At 42.4% G+C, this 26,072-nt stretch overlaps 1 protein-coding gene across 1 annotated transcript in view; it reads left to right on the forward strand.

Moving 5' to 3' along the window:
• Positions 1-840: 840 nt before the first annotated feature.
• LOC115478309 (pleckstrin homology domain-containing family G member 5-like) overlaps positions 841-26,072 on the forward strand; it is a 29,734-nt gene continuing 4,502 nt past the window's right edge. The window contains exon 1 of the mRNA XM_030215612.1: positions 841-945. Within this exon, the coding sequence (XP_030071472.1) occupies positions 841-945 (105 nt within the window). The remainder of the gene's footprint in view (positions 946-26,072) is intronic.

Consider the following 26,072-nt stretch of genomic DNA (forward strand, 5'->3'; position numbering starts at 1 on the left):
ATAAGTAGTAGTAGTAGTAATTTTTTTAAACACATTTTTTTCCAATATTGTATATACAGCATCAACTTGTCCATAACTTTGGCACTCGCATCCACTTCCGTACTCACAAATTAAACCACACAACTACCATCTTTCATAGAAGAAAACTTGGCCACAGCTTTATTTCAATGTAAACCAATCAAAAATAATTACAAACTACAAGTTAACAAGCAACTTTCAAATGACTTTACCATCTATGTTGCTAGTCAGTGCCGAACTGCCCAAAATCCATCAAATATATTTAGTTATTCATCATATGTATTCCAATGAGACCTATGGTGTCGACAAGACCTCAGCTCAGCTTGTGGAGGTCTCACACACAATCATCTGAAATCACAAAGAAAACAGTAATTCATATCATAAATGCATGCTGCTTGCCATTATTCATTATCTTTTCCCACCAAAGCAATGACAGCCTCCAGCTAGTTATTGATCCCCCAAAATCTGAAGCTGTGACCAACTAAGGTCAAAAAAGTGTTTCCAACAAATCTTGGATTGAACCAAGAAAAATATGTAACCCTATTTCTGATAAATAAATACCATCAGAGCAGTAAAACCCTGGGCAATCAATTGCTAATAATTTGTGAGTGAGCACTATACCACCCAAGGAACCCACAAATTTAGCTATCTCTCCATTCACTCTTTTCTGAAGGTACTCAATGGCCCAAACTTTCTAAGCGTCCCTCCAAAAATAATAAAATAATACAATACATATATTGAACAAATAGTACACATTCACAGGTCGCACATAACTTAAGTAATGCTTGGACTCCCACTGCTCTGTCCAGAAGATTAAAGCTTATGACTGAAGCAGCACCATTTCTGAACAAATGGGTCCCATATGGTGACAGATCCATACCTAAAAAACCCTATGCAGACTTGAAGACTGCTGCAAATTGGAAACAGGTAAGAGGGGAAGAGTCACTATGCACCAACCAATAACCTTCAAGATGAGGTCTCACAAGCATATATAACTGTGCTAAATCAACAGGGCAATAAACCATCTTTGTTGCTCTGTGCAACACAACCCAAAAACCCATTTCACATTAATCAGTCTTCGAACTTCTGATATGAAAAACACAACTCTCCGCTGTCCAACCTCACATCTGAAAATAAACCAATTAACCACACAGCTCTCTTAGAAGGAGCTACTAGTCCCCCAACTCTCATAGCCCCAAAACAAATCTAAAGAAAAAGCTAACTGAAACAAACATACTTCAAAGGATGAACTGCAAATATCTTCTAAAGCCTTTAAGAAAGTCACCAGTTTCTTATAATCAGTCAGAAGCTGTACCGTTCTATAGGAGACAGCAAAATTCTTAGCATACCCCCCCCCCCCATAATGTTCCTTACCAAAATATACATGTACAAACCACTATAACCCTGAACTTTAGACACAAACTAATTCCAGCAACAGAAACAGATGAAAGACCATAGAACCAGCCAAGACTTTTGGCAAACAGAAATAAAGCTAACCAAAGACTGAACCGCCATAGGCAAAAACACTTGCTGTTAAATTGCAGCCAAAAAACCTGTAGAACAGGGGCGTAGCCACGGGTGGGCCTGGATGGGCCTGGGCCCACCCATTTTGGGCTTGGGCCCACCCAGCAATGGTGCACCTCATAGATGCCAAACCGCAACTTCTGCTTTCCCTCCTCCGTCCTCCCAGCCGCCCGCCGGCGCTCCGCAGGCTTTGTTCCCTCCCTGCTCCCTCCGCTGTCATCTCCGTCCAGCACTGCAGTGCCGAGGCCGTCCGCACGCTGCTAAGAGTGCTTGCGCTGGCTCCGCCTCTTCTGGAAGATTATCGGAGGTGAGGCCGGCTGGAAGGAAGCGTGCTGACAGACGTGGCTCCGTTGCAGAAATGCAGAGCTGGACTGTGGTGCCGCCCGGCGGGGATGGAAGGGGGGAGGGCCTGCGGCGCGCTGGTGGGTGGCTGGGAGGTGGGAGAGAGCAAAAACCACAGCCGGAGGGGGGGAAAGGTGCAGCATGTCAGCGGGTGGCGGGGAAGGTGCAGCATGTCAGAGGGGGGGAGACAGGAGCACTTTTGGGATCAGGGAGTGAGGGTAGTGCTAGGTGGGGTGGAGGAATAATTGTTCGAAGTGGAGGGAGGGATGGACAGATGCTGGGCAAGGGGAAAGAGAGGGAGAATTGTTGGATGGGGAGAGGGAGGGAAAGGCTGCATGGATGGTAGGGAAGAGAAAGGGGAAATGCTGAACAATGGGGGAGGGGAGAGAGATGGGACAGGAAGATGCTGGTGGTGGGAGGTAAAAGGGATAGGGAGATATCAGGCTAGAGGATGAGGATGGGAGAAAGAAGGAACAGATGCTGGGCTGGAAGGGTGGAAGGAGGGAGACACTGGGAATGGTGGAAAGCATGGGGGAGAGGCCCAGGGAGTGGAGATGGCAAGGAAATAAATGAGAGAACAGTGATTACAGGCGTAGAAATATGGTAATGGTGCATAGATTGAAGATGGAAAGGAATGATAGGCTGGGAAGGAGAGAGATGAGGAATGGGAGAGCTAGTGGGTGAAAGGAAATGGAATGTGATAGATATCTGAAAAGTAAAAACAAGGAAAAGATTTAGAAAGAGGATGAAATTTGAATGTACAGAGGCAGAAAAGAAAGAAAGGAAGGAAAGAGCTAAAATGGAAAGATCAATATTTCAGAGGCAGGTGTAGTGAGGAAATGAAATGACAGGAGAAAGAAGACAAATGGACAGCCGCTTGAAGAATTAGCAGAAGACAGAGAGGAAAGCGGGAAAGAGAAATTGGAACCAACATGATGGAAAAATAAAATGTCCAGACAATAAAGGTAGACAATTATTTTATTTTGAATGTTTTAAATGGAATATGTTAGCTTTGGGAAATGAGCATAGTGGATGTCTTTTTATTGTGTTAAGTAGAAAAGGAGATGCACTTTTGTTTGTTTTTTTTTCTCCAGTGTTGCAGTGCATGCTGAGGTTCCCAGTTCAATTTTGTCTACATATTTTTATTTCTAATTTGTGATCCCTTGTTCTGTAATTTGTGAGGGTCTGTCAGTGTGACTGCAATGGCGGATAAAGAGATAGGAGAGAGAATGGGGGAGGGGCTTCTTTATTTTCTGCCCTGGCCACCAGCATGGTTAACAGCAGCCCTGACCCTTGCTGTGGCTAGTGGGGATCCCCAAGCCCTGCCAGCTGGAGATCTCTTCCGGGGCTGGCCGGAGCTGCCTTCCGCCGAGCTTGGCAGATGGGGGCAGCATCCTGGAGCCACTGACAACTAAGCATGTATGGGGTGCTGGCATCAGTGGCTCGAGGAGTTGCTTCTGCCTGCTGGGCTTGGCGGGGAGGAGTTCTGGCCATCTCTGGTGGAGGTCCCCAGCTGACGGAGATTGGGGATCCTCATCAGCTAAAGTATTTATATTTTGAGTTGGGAAGTGCTAGGGGAGAGGGGGGAGAGAGAAAATTTTGTGCCCACCCACCTTGTGCTCAGGCCCACCCAAAATTGGTTGTCTGGCTATGCCACTGCTGTAGAAATGTTGCCACCCAGTCGAATAAGCTTGCCACTTCCACATATTACGAGCTAAGGCATTTTGAAGTAACTGACTGATGAATCTAGGAAAATCTTGGAATAATAAGCATTCATCTTCATCAACAGCTGATCTGCTCCTAGAGCCAGTGCATGAAAACGAGCCCACTGACACCGAGAGAGAGACAGAGCATCTGCTAAATCATTATAAATCCCAGGAATATGCCCAGCACCCAAGCTCATGTTTAACATTAAGCATCCCCACAATACAGCAATCAAGAAAGTACGTGCTGATTGCTTATTCACTGCTTCCACGACAGCACTATTATCACTAAACAGAATCGCTCTTAGTTAGGTTGCATAAACGGGTACCCCATAACATCAATGCCACCTACACCAGAAATAATTCTAATAAAGCCACATTCTCACACCATCCATTATCTCTCCATCACTCCGGCAATGTCTCAGTACACCATGCACCCTGAAAATAAATCCTGAAACTGTGACTGCCAGAAACATCTGTGAAGAACTTCAAATCACTATCGAAACTGGAACCTGAGGATATACCCTCACTCCATTAAAATGTGCCAAAAACTTCTGCCACAATTGCAAACCCCCCGAACCCCTTTTGCCAGGTCTTTCTCAGCAATGCTAGCCGATGTGAAAAATATGCCCCATTGGAATTACTCATGAAGCAAATTAAACCACTCTAATAAGGATTGTATCTCATGCAAGGACAACTACTTCTTCTTTAAAACTGAACAAATCACCTCCTGGAGAGTCTGAACTTTTTCAACAGTCAATCATGACTTCATACACGTGGAGTCTAAAACCACTCCCAGAAATACAAGTGAAGTACAGGAACCCTCAGATTTCTCATCTGCAAGAGGACTTCCAAACTTAGTAGCCACATTGCAAAATACTGACATTAAGGGGCCTGTTTACTAAGACGCACTAGTGTATTTAGTGCGCGCCTAAAATTAGCACATACTAAACACTAGAGATACCCATATATTCCTATGGGTGTCTTTAGCATTTAGCACACGCTAAAAACACTAGTTCATCCTTAGCGCTGCTTAGTAAACAGGGCCCCAAACGTACACACTGATCAGAATCAGCCACACGTCTGAAAAGAAAATCATCTAGATAATGTACAAGACAAGATGATCCAACCTATTGCTCTGTTACCCAATGCAAAAGGAAGAAAATGCTTCAAAAAATGCATACAGGATACAGAGCAACACATAGGCATACACCTCTCATAAAAGAATTTCTGGTCCAATTGAAAGCCCAATAAGAAGTAAATGAAAAACCTGATTCAATATCTCCCTTACCCAACAAAGCACAGTGACCTAAAGCCTGTAAAATATCCATGGCATTCTCAAAAGATGCCTATTGCACCACACACACACTCAGATCACAACCCAACCTTCATGACATCCTATTGAAGGGTTTGCACCATCACACTGACTACATCTGTGCTTCAATCACCATCCAACTTGCTTGCATCTACCAGCATTCAATTGAAAACAGCTGTTAACTTACCTTCCGCCTTTGGCCCAACTGGTCACTCCCCCATGACTCCCAAATCCAGGAAAGATCCGTTCCCTCCCGCGGGGGCTCCTGACTGAAAATACAACATTCTAACATTTGTCATCTCCACCAACCACAAGTCTACATCTCTCAAACCCCATGCCTCAAACTTATCCTTTGCTAAACTCTTATGAAAATGCTCATCATAATTGAGCCAAACAAATAAGTTCTGTAAGCTGTCAAAATTATATCAGTGTAGTGCAAAAGACCTGGATACAAAGATGTTTCATTTATCCTAAAACACTAGAAAAAATATTAAATCCTAACAACCAATTAAATATTTAAACATGAATCTAGAGGTGCAATCTATTACAATGTAATGCCCTTTCTTAGACACCTGAGCCCTACCACAAACACCACTCCTAACCCTAGGCAGTGAACCTGCCTTAGGGGCCACCAAACCTCATCTGAGGATTAATCAGAATCTGATGTCACTGAAGAATCCAATAAATCCAAAGACTCCCAACCCTGCAAAACATCACTCACCGCACCACCCTCCCAGCCTCACCTTTTTCTCTAAATCTTCACTACATGTTGTAACTGGCACCAAACATTTTTTTAAATTATCCCTGAAATGTTTTTGTAACTCCTTCACACCCCCAACACTCCTCTTACCCTTCACAGTCAAACCCAACCCACCCTCACCCACAGTACCCGGAAAACCACAAAACAACACTCACTACTCTCTCAATTCTGCTGTGCAGTTGAAGGAAATGCAGAAATCCCTGTACCAGCAGCTTGTCTGCTTCTGCTCCCATTGGCAATGAAGCCTGCTTCTTCCTGAGGGCCCTACATAAAGGCTGGGCCCTGCAGGAAAGCTCAGCCCTGCTTCTAGGCTAGGCTGCTTTCTTCTTACCCTTGCTCTCTTCCTCTTACCAGCAGTCTGCTTCCTAGAAGACACTGGTGCTGACTGGTTAGACATATTTATTTATTTGCATTTTGCTCACAGCTTTTTCAGTAGTAGTTCAAGGTGAGTTACATTCAGGTACACTGGATATTTCTCTGTCCCAGGAGGGCTCACAATCTAAGTTTGTACCTGAGGCAATGGAAGGTTAAGTGACTTGCCCAAGATCACAAGGAGCAGCAGCAGGATTTGAACCGGCCACCTCTGGATTGCAAGACCGGTGCTCTAACCACTAGGCCACTCCTCCACTCCAGACATACTGTGCCTCATAGCCATACTCTGCTCCCCATTGAGACTGCATGACAAAAAGAAGTAGTACTGCAACAATTAACTAGCACAGTAAAACAGACTAAAACATGAACCCAAAAGCAACACAACAACACGCAACCAGAGTTGCTTTAAAGAAGATCCAGAACAAACCACTGCCAGATCCTCTTTTACCACTGGACCAACATACCCTGCAGCCGAACTGAAGCACCGGACTGCACCTGGCAAAGGTACAATGACAGAAAAAAAAACAATTCAGAAGAAAGAAACCCCAATTCTTAAGTGACATTATCAAATTTAACACCTCCATGTTCCTGGTCCAACCACCCACCACCCTAGTCCTTCTTCAGAATATGTCCTCAGCCTCAATATTCCATTTCCTCCTTCCCTCCTTCCCAGAATTCCAATCACATCCCAGCTTCCATTAGCCCTTTCCTTCTCAGCATTCCTCCCAATACCCTTAATCAAATTTCTCATTATGTTCCCCAAACCTCCTCTTAAATGTATTTAATTCCAATTTATTTTAATATAATTTTAATTCTGTATCCAGCAGCTCCACATAAATTAAGTAACTTTACTTGGATCTCCCAATACTGCTACTAAATGCTTCCTTCTTACAACATGAATAACTTTAAACTAATTTCCATGTCATTAAACCTCCTTTTTTCATTTCACCCCCTCTCCCTACCCCATCCCACATCATAAATGCACTACTCAGATGACATACAGTTCAGCTGGAGCAATGTTATATTGCTTTCAGGTAATTCCTTGGGCTTCCTTTAATACAAAATTAAAGAAGATATATATTGGTGTTGGAGGGAAATAAGTTTAGGATAATAAGAAAGTAAATAATAAAAAAATCAAATAGGAAAGAAATGAGCCATTTACAACTCATGCTGTTGCTGCTGTGTGTTCCTTGAAAATATTTTGTTTTTGATGTATTTATCTTATCTGGTGAAGGAAAAATACATTTTCTTGTTATAAATGCCATCATATTTTTCTATTAATCTTTCTTTGTACCTATGTTCTATACTTGGTTTTCTGATCAATTTTTATATTCTTAATTTATCTCAAAATAGTAGCAGTAATATGTTTAATTAAAAGATGTTATGTTGAGCTTGCTTTGTTGAGGTTTTATTTTTCTCATTCTGGGCATATGAGGTAAGTTCTTAATAAAAAAAAAAAATCAGACCAGCTGTACTTAAAAAAAATTGAAATTACAGTAGATAATTTATTTCTGAAACAACTCATTGTATATATAACAATGTATGTGCTGGGGGGGGGGGGGGGGGGGGGGGAGGTGGATGAGGGATCACCTTTTTAGATAATTATACAGCCATGCCCATTTTTATCTGCAGCATATCACCTTCATCTGACCCTCAGCTGCTTCTGTTGAAGCGCCAAAAGATTTCCATTGTGAATCTTGGTTGCCTTATCCATTTAAACTTGATTTCTCTTTCTACAGAAAATGAGCTTCTCAGAGGTCAAGCTTAATTCCTGTAGAAAATTGTTTTCATTATAGGCAATCATCCACAGGATAGAATACTTTCCTACTGCAAACAACAGAAGTAAACAATCATATTTAGTATATAATATTATCTCAAAATTATCTAGACTTCTATGGGCCCCTTTTACAAAGCTGCGGTAAATGGGGCCCTGTGGCAGCACCGGCACGTGGATTTGCCATGTGCCGAGGCACCTTTTACCACAGTAGATAAAAGGCTTAAAAAAAAAAAAGGAAATGGCCGTGTGGTAAGTAAACCACTTGCTGCATAGCCATTTTCCAGGAGATGCCTTACTGCTGCCTATTTAGGAGACAGTAAGGATTTCCACTCTAACCTGGTGGTAACTGGGCAGTGTACAGGGCTGCCCGATTCCTGCTGGGTAAGCCCTCGGCCCTAAAAAAATAACAGTATTTTTTCAGCATCTATTGGGGCAGGTACTACTTCCAGGTTCCTGCAGTAGCCCAGCACAGGGCCGGATTGGTGTACGGCAAAGCAGCAGTACGGGTACTGCCTCTTCATAAAAGGGGTCTTATGCACCTTATTGTTATTTACTTCTTTTTTTGTTTGCCAGAACTTTTACTAAATTTGGCAACACAATAATAGTGAATGCACATACAATCAGAGAACAAAAATGCAGTAACCAACTGAATGAGGGATCCTCCTCCCCTTGGGAGGGGTAAGTGATTCACTATTACAAGTTAACAGAAATGATATCCAGGGCTTTTTTTGAGGGGGTACTTGGGGGTACTGAGTACCGGCACCTTTTCCATTGTCTGCTAAAATTGATCCACGATCCCCAAGTTTTAATGAAAGAGCTCAGGCTGTACACACCAATTCTACCTTGTCATAGATTCTGTGACTGGTTGTAGGGGGCCTGGCTATTGTGGGGTGGGCCCCTCAGTGATCACCCCACCCCTGAAGGGTGACCTGGCATTTGAGTACCAGCACCTTTTTCGCTAGAAAAAATGCACTGATGATATCCCACCTCATATATCATCTCATTATATTCCATTCAGTAAATTATTCCCTCCATTAACCCTTATCCCTCAAGCTGATTCACCCCTAGTCCTTCCTAGCATCTAACCAACTGATTCATCAGAAAAAAAAATATAGATAGATAGATAGATGGATGGATGGATGGAGAGAGAGAGAGAGAGAGAGAGAGAGAGAGAGAGAGAGAGAGCTCTCCTGAGATTACCACCAGCCCATCCATCCACTGGAGCACTAGCCTTGGCAACCCCGCCTGGGTCTTCCTGACAGAGAGGGAGATTAATAAAAGAAAAGAAAGAAGGAAACAACTACATAATACATAAACCCATAATCAAAGACAGTAGTTTCAAGTTTAATCGTTTTTTGGGGGTCATTCTGAGTGGTTTACATACATCCATAAAATAAATCAGAGAACGAAGAAAAGCAAAAGTTACAATCTAATTGCAGATAGTAAAGAAATAGGATAGAAAACATTTGTGTCCAGACTGTTCTACCATGCATCCCAAGATAGCCAATAGCGAGTGGTTAAGCCCCATAAAACTACAGATTATTTACCCGCAATAGCCTAAAGGCAGAAAACGTCCTGGAATAGGAAGGTCTTTATTTTCTAATTATATTTCCACCTATCATGATGTATTGTAAGCCACATTGAGCCTGCAAAGAGGTGGGAAAATGTGGGATACAAATGCAATAAATAAATAAATACATTTAGTCCTGTTTTAAATTTCTGAAATGAAAATTCTAGCTGTAAGGGTTGGGGTACAGCATTCCATAATGATGGAGTAACACTGACAATAGTACTTTGAGTAGTATTCATCCTAATGTGCCCAGAGGATAAGACAACAAGAAGATTTTGTTGAAAAGAACTAAGCACTCTGGGAAGAAATATAGAATCAATAGACAGAACAGGAATAGCGGGGGACCAATGTAGTAAGTCTTATACTAGTGTCAGAATTTTTAAAGTGCCTCTATGTGATAGGGACAACCAGTGTTCCTCCTGAAGTGTGTGTGAAGGGGGGCAGGGACACTTTCCAGCTTATTTTCGAAAGTGATGGGCGCCCATATTTCGACCCAAATCGGGAGATGGGCAGCCATCTCGCAAAGGCGCCCAAATCGGTATAATCAAAATCCGATTTTGGGCGCCTTCAACTGCACTCCATCGCAGAAACGGCCAAAGTTGATGGAGGTGTGTCAGAAGCGTGGTGAAGGCGGGACTGGGACGTGGTTATCGGCCAAGGAGAGATGGGTGCCTTTGGCCGCTAATTGAAAAAAATGGGCGCAAGTAGCGAGAATTTAGGGCACTTTTTTGGACCCTTTTTTTCACGAACAAGTCCCAAAAAAGTGCCCTAAATGACCAGATGACCACCAGAGGGAATCGGGGATGACCTCCCCTGACTCCCCCAGTGGTTACTAACCCCCTCCCACCACAAAAAAAGAACTTTCAAAACTTTTTTTTTCCAGCCTGTATGCCAGCCTCAAATGTCATTCCCAGCTCCATCACAGCAGTATGCAGGTCCCTGGAGCAGTTGTTAGTGGGTGCAGTGCACTTCAGGCAGGTGGACCCAGGCCCATCCCCCCTTCCTGTTACACTTGTAGTGCTTAATGCTGAGCCCTCCCAAAAAAAAAAAACCCAAACCCACTGTACCCACATGTAGGTGCCCCCCTTCACCCCTTAGGGCCAGGGCCGTGCCAATGCGGTAAGCCAGGTAAGCAATGCAGGGGGGCGCCTGCCTTCGAGGGGCGCTGCTGCCCTGCGGTCCCTGCCTTCCACTCACTTGCAAAATCTTTTAGCTGAAGTTGCGATCGCCCCTGCCCTAAAACCGGAAGTGAAAGCAACAGCATTATTCACTGAGGCAGGCAGGCTCTTCAAGTTATTTTAAAGAATGCAACCAAATTGCTATATATGCTGTGGTTTGTGGCTAATTCCTCACTCAGGGTGAGCTTCAGAGCTTGAACCGCATTCAAATTAAAGACAACCTGAAATTTTAAAAGTGCTAAAAATAAGTTTTAAAAGTATTTGTATTAAATCTAATTGCAGAATTCAGGTGCTGGGACTCTGTACTTGGTTGTCATGTGCTCAGATTTGTTTAAATCGTATGCAAATTAGTCCGTTTTTGGGAGGTTCTCATTTGCATATTTATGAATAAAAAATGATGGAAGTGTTTACAGCCTTAATGTTAGGGCATGGCTCTGATCAAAAGTGTGAAGTTTGGTCCAAAAACGAAGGGTTTATCTAGTGTTTTTCACTAAAAATTCCCATTACAGTGTCTGTATGTTAATCTGCATTCAAATAGAGCTCTCTGATTGGATGATCAGCTTTTGTTAGAAATCTGCCCGGAAGGGAACAGAGTGAGACAGCAACTGACTGTCGGTTTGGCCAAGAGAGACATGCAGCTGTGAGTTCCTGTGTGTGTTGACTGAAATTATAAAAGACTGCCAGATTATGTGGTAAATGAGAAAATATGAATGAAAAGAGGTTGGTGGAGATTGAAGTTTGAGATTTCTCTAGTGAAAAAGGATCTGAATATTTCAGGATTACTTGAAGTTTATGAAGAATAGAAAAGGGTGAATTTCAGTTTAAGAGTGTTTAAATCCTATAAGCTATATAAAGGCTAGGTAGATTTAAGTGACTGTAAGCAAGGAAACCTTAATATTTAATCTGAAATAAATATTTGATCTGAGATAGTTGATCAGAGACAAATGTTTGATCTGAATTATATCCTTTGTTGCAAAGGAGATTAGAAAAAGAATCTTTGGAAACTAAGAGGACTTTGCTCACATTTTGAATTAGCATTCCTATTTTGAGTTGGAAATCTTTGAAGTGTTATGAAAATACATTTTGCTTTAATGAAATTGCTAAACTTTAGAGTCAGAGCCTTATCAATGAGGGATACATACAGTGCTATTTTTTTCCTGAGGTCCAGCTTACTTGCCTGCTCCCTTCTGTTCCTGCTTTGCTAGACGGAGGGGGTGGGGGCGCCAACTGATAGTCTGCAGGGGGGCACCAGAGACCCTAGGCACGGCCCTGCTTAGGGCTATGGTAATGGTGTAGACTTGTGGGCAGTGGGTGTTGGGGGGGATTTGGGGGGCTCAGCACACAAGGGAAGGGTGCTATGCACCTGGGAGCTCTTTTAATGTTCTTTTGTAATTTGTAAAAGTGCCCCCTAGGGTGCCCAGTTGGTGTCCTGGCATGTGAGGGGGACCAGTGCACTACGAATCCTGGCCCCTCCCACAACCCAATGCCTTGGATTTGTTCGTTTTTGAGATGGGCGCCTTCGGTTTCCATTATCGCTAAAAACCGATAGCGCCCAGCTCAAAAACGCCCAAATTCTAGGCATTTGCCCCGCACAACCCATATTATCGAAAAAAAGATGGGCACCCATCTTTATCCGAAAATGCAGTTTGTCCTGCCCTTTCGTATGGCCGCCCATGGAGATGGGCGTTCGCGTTTGATTATGCCCCTCTTTATATCATAAGTATAACAAGTTAGAGTGGGATATCAGCCTGGGTTGCCTTCTTACTGCACTGACCACTAGGCTATTCCAGGCATCTGCTTGCTACTCTAATAGGACTGGCCATAACATCTGAAGCTGTTATAAAGCCTGGTATGTACTGTTTTTTTTTCACATCTTTTGGGGGTAGCCGAAGGTCAGTGACCACTGGGGTTGTAAGGTGGAGGTGGGGGGGAGTCATGTCATAATACTTCCAGTGGTCATTTAGGGCACTTTTTTGTGGCTTAGTTGTCATTCAAACAGGTCTAGATGAAAACATCTAACTGTTAGCTCTGGACATTTTTGTTTTGTTCCATTATGGCAGAAAAATGTCCAGGTTGTGGGGACGTCCAAATCCCACCCCCTAACATGCCACTGACATGCCCCTTTGTGATTTGGATGCACTACAGATGAACTGCATAGAAAAACGTCTTTAAAATGGGTTTTGGAAGTTGCGATTTGGACATTTTGGCAAAAAAAAACATCCATCTGCCACTTTGTGTCATTTTTTGGATGTTTTTCTGTTTCAAAATAGACCCCCTTCATCTGTTAAATTATGGAGGTCTGTAGAAGAATGTGTCTGGGATATGAGTCTTTTAAGGATGTCTAGGCAATTTAGCTCAAAATTAAGCACACAATGATTGTCAATGGCAACTTAGCCAAATAGCAGCAATATTCAGTCCACTAACTGGATAAAGGGCCCTTTTACCAAGCCACGCTAAAAAGTGACCAGCGCTGTCAGCATGTGGGTTTTTTCATGCGCTGCAGCCACTTTTAGCATGGCAGTAAAATGGCCGCATTTCCATATTTTTCTTAGGAGTCCATACTGACACCTACTTTGTTGGCACTAAGGAATCCCATGCTAACCCCATGGTAATCAGGCAGCATGGTGCAATATGCCCTTTGCTACCCGGTTAGTCACACCTCCCATGCTGAAAAATAAAAAAAATATTTTTCAGCAGAGGATTAATTCATGCTGTTGGGCACACTATCTCAGGGTACCTCAGATCGTCCAATGGCAGTGCTTTTTGCCACACAGTAGGCATGTGCTAGTCCCTACTGCAGCTTAGTAAAAGGGCCCCTAAGTTAGTGCATAAAGTTAAGATAGGAAAACAGCATCCTGACGCTATGAAGTGAGTTAACTGAGAACCAGTCTGAATATTAGCCGGTGCCCGGTGAAATTCTGGGTCAATGAACATACCTGCATATTCAATTCTGGGAGTCTTGCAAGCTAGTTATCACTGCAGGCTGAATACTGACACCATAATTTCTAACCTTTTTCAGAGTTAATGCGAAAATTGTCAGACTGATAGCAGAGGAAATAAAAATGATAAATTTAAAAAGCATTTCTTTCAAAAAACATCTTTATAAGCACGAAGTGGCCTCTTGTAAATTGTCTGGGGTATATGTGGAAGGTAATATTATAACAGGTCACCCAGGTGTGAAGGCCAAGTAAGTACCTGTTTCTAGCCAATTTTCTAAAGATACATGACTGACTATGGTGCTCATCTTCAAAGCAGATAGCTGTCTCAAAATGCCTAAAAAATGTCCATCTCCTAAAAATGTCCAAATCTGGATTTTGGAAATCCAGAATTTGGAGGTTTCACACTGCAGTTTATCCAAATATCAAAGGGGCATATTGTGGGCATGACTTTGGCAGGACTAGGGAGGGCGCAACAGTAGGATGTCCAACAGCGATTTTCAAATGGGAAAATTTTCCGTCTGGAAAGAAGGACGTTTTATCTAGACCTGTTTCAGTTATATCCAAGTTACAAAAAGGTGCTCTGAGTGAGAAACTGACCATTGGAGGGATTAAGGCATGACTCTTCCTTAATCCCACAGTGATTGCTGTCCCCCTTCCTCCTCAAAGCCTTACTCATTAACATCATTCCATCAAATATGCTTTGACTTTACCTAATCCAAAGCCTTCAGTATCGTCAGCCCAAACATTCAATCCCCTCTCAAAACCTTTTTGTGATGCCTATGGCCCCTAATTCTTACCCTCTATCATGGAGACTTTTGGGTACTGGGTTGGTAAATACTTGTGCATTTTCATCTTTTAGGACTTCTTTCTCTGTAACTGTACTATCTACTAATGAAGTTCCCTACCTCTTTCTTTTTTACATTTTCTACTCTCTTTTCCACTCCTCTCTTTTATTTCATTTTTATATAATATAAACCACCCTGAAAGACAATCCTCTAGGGCAGTATATCAAGTTTTAATAAACCTGAAACCAGTGGTTTGCAAAGAAACTGAGTCTCTATTCTACTTGAAGTTTCTCAAGGCATGGACACAAGAATGCTAGTTATGTTCTCATAGAGGCAGTCAAAACTTCATCCCAGGATTTTTCTATGGTGCTAAGTAGGGCCTTTGGGCCCTCTGTTATCTTGAGCAAAAGCAGTAATCCTGTCTTGTCTAGGATGAGAAAGAAGGAAGAAGATACCTAAACCTTTAATAGTAGTAGACTCTCTTTTCTCATTCACTCTGATACCTCCTGGAAGAAGAGGTTGGGTTATAAGTGGCCTGGAGAGGATTTTAAGAGCAACACTATACTGTTTGATCAAGGTAGCAGCTTCCTCCTCCTCCTTATCTCATAAGTACATAAGTATTGCCACACTGGGACAGACCAAAGATCCATCAAACCCAGCATCCTGTTTCCAGCAGTGGCCAATCCAGGTCACAAATACCTGGCAAGATCCCGAAAAAATACATTTTATGCTGCTTATCCCAGAAATAAGCAGTGGATTTTCCCCAAGTCAATTTAATAATTCCACTCCACTCATTATTTTATAGACCTCTATCATATCTCCCCTCAGCTGTCTTTTCTCTAAGCTGAAGAGACCTAGCCGCTTCAGCCTTTCCTCATAGGGAAGTCATCACATCTCTGAAGAGATTCTTTCCAAAGGATTACAATATCTGAGCTTCTTTTCTTAGGGGCATTGAGGAATAAGTCTTGGAATTTTGGGCCATTTTGAGAGTGGATTTGACCACCATGAAATGGTAAGAAAGCTGTTGCTTTTCAAATCTGGAAGCCTTCTGCAGTAGCGATCCTAGGTCGGCTGCCACCTGGGGCGGATCGCCACTGCGCACCCCCATCCTGGGTGCAGCACGACCCCCCCTCCCCCGGCACAATGACACCCCCCTCCCCTGCTCATCAGGCCCCCCAAGCGCAATGACACCCCCTCCCTGGTGTATCAAGCCCCCCCCAAGCGCAATGACACCCCCCTCCCCGGTGCATCAAGCCCCCCCTGGGTGCATTCTTGGCTGATGGAGGGTGCAGAGAGCAGCCATGCACCTGTCGGCTCCACTGGCTCCCTGCTCCCTTTGCCCCGGAACAGGAAGTAACCTGTTCCGGGGCAGAGGGAGCAGGGAACCAGCAGAGCCGACAGGCGCGCGGCTGCTCTCTGCACCCTCCAGCAGCATGCACCCTGGGCGGACCGCCCCCACCGCCCCGCCCTTCCTATGCCACTGACCTTCTGGACTCTGTTCTTCACATCAATCTTATTGTCAATAAGCGCTACAGAGAGGGGGTCTGCCACATTCGTATCTGTACATCATTCAGGATTCTGTGAAAGCCTTCTTGGAGTGATGGTCAAGGAATTGGAGGATATCCAGTGTTTCTGCTTAGGGTTCTCCTTTTTTGTCTGTCTCCAGAGAGCCAAGGGAACTGGGCTTGATTCCCACTATAGCTCCTTGTGACTCTGGACAAGTCACTTAATCCTCCATTGTCCCAGGTACAAAATAAGTACCTGTGTACAATATGTAAATTGCTTTGATTGTAACCACAGAAAGGCAATATATCAAATCCCATCCGCTTTAACTTAAATAGAATGGCATGAGCCATTTCCCTCACAAAATCACTGATTGAGAGTTATTCTGGTAGTGATTTCTTTCTATGATATAGGATCAGTGGGAAGTGGACCAGGTTTTCCAGGGACAAACCAACGAGTCTCAAAATTCTTATTGATACAAGTTTTATTGATAGAATACTCGACACAGCACTGTGTTTCGGCCATAGGGGGTGGGGGGTGTGGGAATCTGGCAATAACCCTTCTTTGGAAAATATTTCTATCTTGAAATCAATCTCAGGGATGCTCAGAGGGTAGTCTGGGTTTGTGCCTTTCTCAACTTACTGATATCAGAGTCAGGCCTTGTCCTTGGGCATCTAAGTACTGGGCAGTCCCGATGGACTGGAGATTGACACCAGTGCAGTAGACCTTGACTATTAGACCTATTGAGATTTCAGTGTCAATTTCTCCCATGCAGGTGTGTGTAGGTATCAAGGACTAACTGGACATCCCTCTTTCTCAACACCAATGCTCTTGAAGCTGCAGCATCATGACAATCAAGAAGTGCGCCATTTTAATGAACTGCTTTACATATATTTGCATGTTTTGCATCTCATAACTATGTATCACATGGTAACTTATTTAGCACTGTTACAGCATGAAACCCAGCATTATTGTCCATTAATGTGACTTAAAGAGCTCTAATGTGGACTATTGCCCTAATGTAGCATTATAACTTTCCCCCAGAATGCCTCTCTTCTAGATATTTAACAGTGATCATGTAGATAAAATGAGATTTATGACAGTGCTGTTTTTTTCACCTTTCCTTCATAATAGTTACCATTCAGACTTATTGACGTTTTAATAGGCTGCTTGTTACGGAAGAAAATCAAATGGCTGGGAAAAAAATAAATGAATATAATCTAGATATCTGCATCTGTAAAACTACATGCTTTCCTGCAGGCATACACAGTTCTTTAAAGGATAATTAAAAACTCCCTAGCATTTGCAACTAGAGGTCAGTCTTGTTCTTCAAATCACAACCAACTTTATGAGAACTACAGAAAATATTGTTAGCTAGCTGTATTATCTTAGCAAAGGGAAAAAGGACAATGAGATAACTTAAAAATACAGAGATGCAAATTACATTATTCATGCTTCATACAACCCAACAAACTTCGTACTGTGATTTTCAAAATATTTCTATTTTAAATGAAACCCAACAATGGGAAATCATGTTACTAAGCAGGTGTGATATGAACCAAAATTTCTCTTTAGTAGCCAGATTGTATAAAAAGCCAAAATTAGAATGTAACCATTTCAGCTTATGCAATCATTTTAATAAGAACAAAAACTCAGGGAAGATTTATTATTTTGAATGACTAACTTTTTTTAAAATTATTTTATGAAATGGAGTAACCCATTAGTTGCTATAATTTTCTTTGTTGCCATATTAAAATCATGTGAACTTAATCAAACCTTTTGCCGTCCGTTGATATAGTTGTAGTAAATCAAAAATATTTTCACAGATATGTAAAAACACATTAACCTCCCAGATTCTATATAAACGTGGTGAGTTGCGCATATTAAGGGCCTCTGTTCCTGCGTTAGCTGTTCCTGCATGGCAATGCCAATGGAGCCCAATCAAAGTGAATGGAAGTTGATAGTATGGCTTAATAAAAGATGCACTAAATTGGGAGCATGTCCAATTTACATGCACACCTTAATTGACTAATGAGCCAATCAGTGATAATTGGCCAATAACCAACTATCAGCACTAATTGGCAATAATTAGAATTTACACAGGCATCTTTTTAGGCATATTCTAAAAAGAGGCACATGTAAATCCTAACATACATAAATGAAAAGAAGGCATGGCCATGGGAAGAGTGTGGGCGTGTCAGGACATTCCACAAATTTAAATGTGTGGTTATAGAATTGGGGAGAATGCACCTACATTTAGATGTGGGTATTTACACCAGGATTTCAGTGGTATAAATGGCTGTGCCTAAATATAGGCACTTTCCCCAGCCCTATGTGCTATTCTATTAATTGTGCCTAACTTTAGGCATGGTTTATAGAATACTGTTAAGCATTATTTTTAGATGTGCCTATTTTTTTAGACACCATTTACAGAACCTGACCCTTAGGGGTTAATTCTATAATATGGGTGCCAATATTAATATGCCATATACACACATATGTGTGCACATACATATGCAAATGTTGGAAATCTGCTGAAGCACTATTGTGTAAATAAATACATACATATCTTACATAGGGGCCCTTTTACTATGCTATGGTAAAAAGTGGCTCTAGTGAGTGCTTACACGTGTCATTCCTAACTGCTAAGGCCATATTTACCACATGGGTAAAAAGGCTAATTTATTTATTTCTAGCATTAATGACCACATGCTGTTTTCCATTAGTGTGCGGCCATTAGCACATGAGCACTTACCAATATCTAGGTAAGGGCTGATGAGCTAACCACGCTCTAATCGGTTAGTGCACGACAATGTAGATGTGATTCATGATTAGTGCAGAGCATGCTTACTCTGCTTCCCTGCCCTCATGGGTAGCATGCACACATGCAAAAACCACCATGAGATACATGAGAATTCACTGCAGTAAGCCCTTTTTTTGCTGCGGTAAGCATGCATTAGTACTTACCTCAGCTTAGTAAAAGGACCCCATAGTGCATATTTTACAGGTAGGTGAACACATGGATGGAGTCTGGGCAGAGCATTGCTAAGCCCTACACTTAACACATGTAGCTTTTGGAATACTGTAAGTTACATTTGTACTTCTGGCATCTAGGCATGAGCATTTACAGTAACTCTATGGCTAGTGAGTGCTCACTTCTAAATTATAGGTACATATTTTACCTGTTATGCTGTGACTGGGAATTACTCGTCTGGATCCTACACACCAGAGATTTTTCCTGTTAGGTAGGTCAAAATGGGAAAGCCTTTGGGAAGGAAGCTTGGGGGGGGGGGGGGGGAGGTCTGTATCTGGGGGAGGGGTACTTCAAGGTTTGATCAGTAAGGAAGATCCTTCAGGTGGGAGGGGTTCATGTTTGCATGCCACTTTAGAGGGCCCTAGATAGGCTTACATATTGAGAGGGGTGCTCTAGCCAGATTCTTTCATTTAAGGATGTTGGCCCTTTTAAGACAGGGTCCAGAAGCATCAGCTAGAAACTGATGGGTAGTAAAATAACGCTTATTTTTAGCTGGGGTTATTTTACTGGCTATACTGCAGCTTGCAGTGTGCATCTGATGCATACCACAAGCTGCAATATGGTATTTACATAGCAATGAGGTGCTTTAAATGCATTTTCTTGTTTTGCATCTCATTACTTTGGATCCCACATTGACTTCAATAATAAGTTATGGCAAAACAACCTCTTTAATGCCCCTTAAGTTGCTTTAAAGGTCAAATTATGTGGTTTACAGTGTGGCTTAGTAAACAGGGCCCTTAAATTGTTGATTAATCATTTTAAATATTAAGTTCAACCTCTGAATTTTTAACTTCTCACATTAAATAACAATAATCAATATAAAATCACAATATAAATTGAACATATCTTGAACTTAAATACTTCTGAAACAGCTATGGATTTATTAAGTGCCTAAGCCTCAGATAATATGTAATCAATCTTAGTTCTGAAGGTAGTGAATTTCACAATTCAGGGCCTTTACCGACTCTGGATCCATTATATGTTGTAGTCAGATGACAAATCATTGTAGATGGAATAACTAATTTTATTGCTAAATTTGATCACAGTTCTTTAGATAAAGCATACAAAGAAAATAGATTATGAAGATAACCCAGACCCTGAGCATATATGGGTTTATCCTCTATAGGTTGCCTAAAGTTAGATTTTGAGAAGCTGAGCACTAAGCATGAATTCTATATTGGTAATTAAACATTTAATTTAAAAAACACGCTTATAGCAATAGTTTGGCGTTTGTGAGGCATTTTGGACCAACTGTTGTAGCAGTTGTTTTTATGTTATATCTGTGGATAGACGTTGAGACAGCTTAACAGATACTCAGACTCCTGAGGCAGGCATATTATTGCCTAAACACTGGACCATGTTGAATTCATTGTATCTGCTCTTTGGCAATAAAGAATTTTATCTATTAACTTCTGCAGTCCTACTTGGTTTTGGTTGACCCTATTATTCTATGACTTGCACATGTAACATTCGTGCTAAGTGTCAAATTATGCGAGCACGTTTATAGAATTAGGGTGTAAATGGCTTAAATACAAACATATGCAACTTAAATTCCATCCATGCTTTTATTAGAAGCAAATGGAGATTAACTACATATGATGTCATAACGTAATCTACTTAGATTTTAGGAAAGCTTTTGACATGGTTCCCTACAGGAGGCTTTTAAATAAACTCGATGGGCTGAAGATAGGTCCCGAAGTGGTGAACTGGATTAGGAACTGGTTGACGGACAGACGACAGAGGGTGGTGATAAATGGAGTTCGCTCGGAGGAGGGAAAGGTGAGTAGTGGAGTGTCTCAAGGATCGGTGCTGGGGCCGACTCTGTTCAATATATTTGTGAGTGACATTGCCGAAGGGTTAGAAGGTAAAGTTTGCCTATTTGCAGATGATACTAAGATTTGTAACAGAGTGGACACCCGGGAGGGAGTGGAAAACATGAAAAGGGATCTGCAGAAGCTAGAAGAATGGTCTAAGGTTTGGCAATTAAAATTCAATGTGAAGACATGCAAAGTGATGCACTTAGGGAGTAGAAACCCACAAGAGACTTATGTGTTAGGCGGTGAGATTCTGATATGTACTGAGGGGAAGAGGGATCTTGGGGTGATAGTATCCGAGGATCTGAAGGCGATGAAACAGTGTGACAAGGCGGTGGCCATAGCGAGAAGGTTGCTAGGCTGTATAGAGAGAGTTGTGATCAGCAGAAGAAAGGAAATGTTGATGCCCCTGTACAAGTCATTGGTGAGGCCCCACCTGGAGTATTGTGTTCAGTTTTGGAGGCCGTACCTTGTGAAGGATGTAAAAAAAATTGAAGCGGTGCAAAGAAAAGCTACGAGATTGGTATGGGATTTGTGTTCCAAGATGTATGAGGAGAGACTTGCTGATCTGAACATGTATACCCTGGAGGAAAGGAGGAACAGACCATATATTTGAAAGGTATTAATCCGCAAACAAATCTTTTCCGGCGATGGGAAGGCGGTAGAACGAGAGGGCATGAAATGAGATTGAAAGGGGGCAGACTCAAAAAAGATGTCAGGAAGTATTTTTTCACAGAGAGAGTGGTGGATGCTTGGAATGCCCTCCCACGGGAGGTGGTGGAGATGAAAACAGTAACGGAATTCAAACATGCGTGGGATATACATAAAGGAATCCTGTGCAGAAGGAATGGATCCTCAGGAGCTTAGCCGAAATTGTGTGGCAGAGCCAGTGGGGGGGAAGAGGGGTTGGTGGTTTGGAGGCGAGGATAGTGGTGGGCAGACTTATACGGTCTGTGCCAGAGCCAGTGGTGGGAGGCGGGACTGGTGGTTGGGAGGTGGGGAATAGTGCTGGGCAGACTTATACCATCTGTGCCAGAGCCAGTGGTGGGAGGCGGGGCTGGTGGTTTGGAGGAGGGGATAGTGCTGGGCAGACTTATATGGTCTGTGCCTTGAAAAAGACAGGTACAAATCAAGGTAAGGTATACACATATGAGTTTATCTTGTTGGGCAGACTGGATGGACCGTGCAGGTCTTTTTCTGCCGTCATCTACTATGTTACCATGTTACTATGTATATTCATTCCACTTTTCCTCCTAATACTAATTTTGTTGCTGAATTTTGTGTCACTTGGAGCTTTCTTAACCATTTCTCAGGTAACACTAAGATCACAGAATTGCAATAATCCATATAAATTAATACAGTTGACTGGATTACTAATTGTACATATTTAGGGGTACTTTTACTAAGCTGCACTAATAGATTTAGCACGTACTAAATGATATGACGTCCGTAGGAATAAAATGGGCACACCTCCAGAAAGATGGGTTCCACCTTAACTAGGGCATCAACTTTTAAAAATGAGATAGATCAGCTTTTAAACTTGAAACTGGGGGTAGACCGACAGTCTCTCAAAAGTGCATGGTTTGGAACAAGGTATCTTTAAAAGGTATCATCAAAACAATGAAGATAGGGCATCCTGATAGCAAGGTTAGAATAGAGACCATAGTAAACCAGGGAGCTCATTTCTGAAAGAGAAAAATGTCTAAAAAAGTGGCACAAAGCAGCATTGGGATGTTTTTATCACAAAAACGTCCAAATCAGTATTTTTGAAACCTGTTTTGCAGATGTTTATCTATACAATTCATCTTCAGTTCGTTTAAATCACAAGGGGGCGTGTCTGGAGCATTTTAGGAGTGGGATTAGGGTGTTCCTATCACTTGGATGTTTTGCAGCCTTAATAGAACAAAACAAAAATGTCTAGGGCTGAAACATCAACGTTATGGTCTACACCTGATTTTAGAAAGAATAAGGCATAAAAGTGCCCCTAAATGACCAGGTGACCACTAGAGGGAATCAGGGATGACTCCCCTTGCTCCCCCCGTGATCACTGACTACCACCTAAAAAAATGTGAATAAAAATATTACTTACCAGCCTCTATGACAGCTTCAGATGTTATAGCCAAGTCTATTAAAGCAGCATACAGGTGCCAGGAGTATTCTAGTGGTGGGTGCATTGCACTGTAGATAAGTAGGCTCAGGCCCAAAACTCCCCCTACCTGTTACACTTGTGGTGGAAACTAAGAGCCCTCCCAAACTCACCAGAAACCTACTGTACCCACATATAGGTGTCCCCTTCACCTATCAGGGCTATTGTAGTGGTGTACAGATGGGGCAGTGGGTTTTGGAGGGGTCAGCAGACATTATAAGGGAGCAATGGTGAGATGTGTACCTGGAATTTTTTATGTGAATTCCACTGCAGTGCCTCCTAGGGTGCCCCACTGCTTTCCTGGGATGTTTGTGTGGCCAGTCTACTAAGAATGCTGGCTCCTCTTACATCCCAATGGCTTGATTTTGTGCATTTATCACTTGGACTTTTTTTTTTTTTCAAAAATGGACCAAAGATAAATGCTTTGAGGACAAAACATCTAGAAAATAGCCATTAAAAAAAAAAAAAGACGTTTTTCTGTTTCAAAAATGACTCAAATTCCCTACTTGAATTTTGGACGTTTTGAGCAAAACATTCAAAGTTGGACTTAGACATCATATCAAAAATGCCCCTCCAGATATTCTTAAATAAAAAGCAGACAGATTTTCAAAATTGCAAATCATCACTTTCAACTTCTGAGCATACTGTGAATGGTAACAACAAACATTGTTTGAAATGTCTATTTGCAAATGTCAGAAGCTTAAAAATAAGATGGGATAGCTAGAAAATACTGCACTAAATGAAAAAAATAGATATAATAGGCATTTCTGAGACCTGATGGAAGGAGGATAACCAGTAGGACACTGTTATACCAGGGTACAAATTATATTGTAGGGATAGGGTGGATTGAATTGGTGGAGGGGTGGCATTACTTTTTAAGGAGGGTCTTGAATCAAATAGACTAAAAATTCTGCAGTACACAAAATCAAATCTAATCTAATCATGAATGTATAGACAGCACGAGTCCTATTGAGAGGTTCAAGGCAGTTAGCAAAAGATTGACTCAAACAACATGAGGAATTACAGCAAAGTTAATAGAAATGATACAAATCCCTATGGATACAAATCCCTATGGATAGAAATTCCATGTGTAGGATCTGACTGAAAATAATAAGAACTGGCATAAGGAATGGCAAGTCAAATGCAAAGTGCTGATAAGGATGGCAAAGAGAGACTTTGAAAAGAAGATTGTGATGGAGGCAAAAACATATAGCAAAACCTTTTTTAGGTAGATTAGAAGCAAGAAGCAGGTGAAAGACTCAATCGGACCGCTAGATGAACAAGGGCTAAAATGGGCACTCAGGGATGACAAGACCATAGTGGAGAGATTAAATTCATTCTTTGCTTTGGTCTTCACCGAGGAAGATGCAGGAGAGATACCAGTGCCAGAAATGGTAGTCATTGCTGATGAGTCAGAGAAACTGAAACAACCCGAGTTCCAGGACCCCCTCCTCCTTCTTCCCCTCCCCCTCCTCCTTCTTCCCCACGCCCTTCTTCCCATCCCCCCCGTTACCCCCGATCCAGGACCCCCTCCCCTTCCAGTTCAAGGGCCCGCCCCTCCCCTTCCAGTGGATTTCCAGGAATCCCCTCCCCCCGTGTCATTTCAGGACCCTCTTCCTCCCCTCTGTAGTTTCAGCACCCCTTCCCCCCATGTCATTCATGACCCCCTTCCCTACCCTGTCATTTCAGGACTCCCCTCCCCACCTCTCTGGCCCTCCCCCTCGTAAGAGCCGGCTGTTGCTTAAATGTTTTTACTTCCTGCACGCTGTGACGCCGCTTCAGACAGCTTTTTCTTCCCCCCCCCATGTCGTTCATGACCCCCCTTCCCTTCCCTCCCCTGTCATTTCAGGACCCCCCTCCCCACCTCAAGGGCGGGACCACAGGAACAGCTGAAACAGAAGCGAAAGAAGAGTCTGTCTGAAGCGGCGTCCCTGCGTGCAGGAGGTAAAAACTTTTAAGCAGCTGGCTCTTACGAAGGGGAGGGCCAGAGAGGGGTGGAGTGGGAGGGGGTCCTGAAAAGACAGAGTGGGGTAATGGGGGAGGGGGGTGTTTGCGGCGCCATTATGTTCGACTCACGTGCTCTACATTTTCCTCACGGAGCTCCTTCAGCAGCATTATCAGTAATTCTTACCTCCAACGTTCTGTGTTGCCTGTGACCGTGGCTCCCTCGGAGTTGGTCTGCCAGTGACATCTCTGTCTGATCTACGGAGCCTTCCTGACCACCTCTGAGGGATCCACAGTCCCAGGCAACACAGAACGTTGGAGGTGAGAATTATTATATAGGATTTGGTGAACTGTTGCAATCATTAGAAATGAAATATTATTTTATGCTGATTAAATTATATAGTTCTGCTATTTCCGATGATAGATGATCTACAAAATGTTTTTATTCAGATGAGTCAGGTTTTTGATTGAATGTATAATTGGATGTTGAGGAGTAACATGTTGAGGAGGAGTGGCCTAGTGGTTAGGGTGGTGGACTTTGGTCCTGAGGAACTGAGTTTGATTCCCACTTCAGGCACACGCCTTGTGACTCTGGGCAAGTCACTTAACCCTCCATTGCTCCATGTAAGCTGCATTGAGCCTGCCATGAGTGGGAAAGCGCAGGGTACAAATGTAACAAAAATAAACTCAGAAAAACTGTGAATTGTTTCAAGATTTGGGGAGTAACGGTAGACTCAGAGCTGATGATAGAACAGCATTCAGATAATATTGAAAGGAAGGTGTTTTTCATTCCTAAGATGTTGCATAGATTGTGACCTGTAGAGAGGTGTGGTTGCCATGTTAGTGTCCATTATTTGTAGATAGATATCATTGTTAAAGCAATTGTTAGAACAATGATATCTATCTACAAATAATGGGCACCAGGACAGCACCCCAATATGCCAACATCTTTATGGCTGAGCTGGAAGACACATTTCTGAATACATACCAGACCAAACCTCTAAAATACTACCAGTACATCGATAACATTTTTATGATTTGGACTGAGGGGGAAGAAACTCTGAAACAATTTTACAATTCCTTCAATACATACCATCCTACAATCAGATTCAAAATTGACTACTCCCCAGAAAAAGTCAATAATTCAATACATTTTATACTGCTCATTCCAGAAATAAGCAGTGGATTTTCCCCAAGTCATTTTAATAATGGTCTATGGACTTTTCCTTTAGGAAGCCATCCAGACCTTTTGTAAACCACATTAAGCTAACTGCCTTTACCACATTCTCTGGCAGTGAATTCCAGAGTTTAATTACACATTGAGTGAAGAAAAATTTTATCCAATTCG

This window comes from Microcaecilia unicolor, chromosome 10 (genome assembly GCF_901765095.1).
Source record: "Microcaecilia unicolor chromosome 10, aMicUni1.1, whole genome shotgun sequence".
NCBI lineage: Eukaryota > Metazoa > Chordata > Amphibia > Gymnophiona > Siphonopidae > Microcaecilia > Microcaecilia unicolor.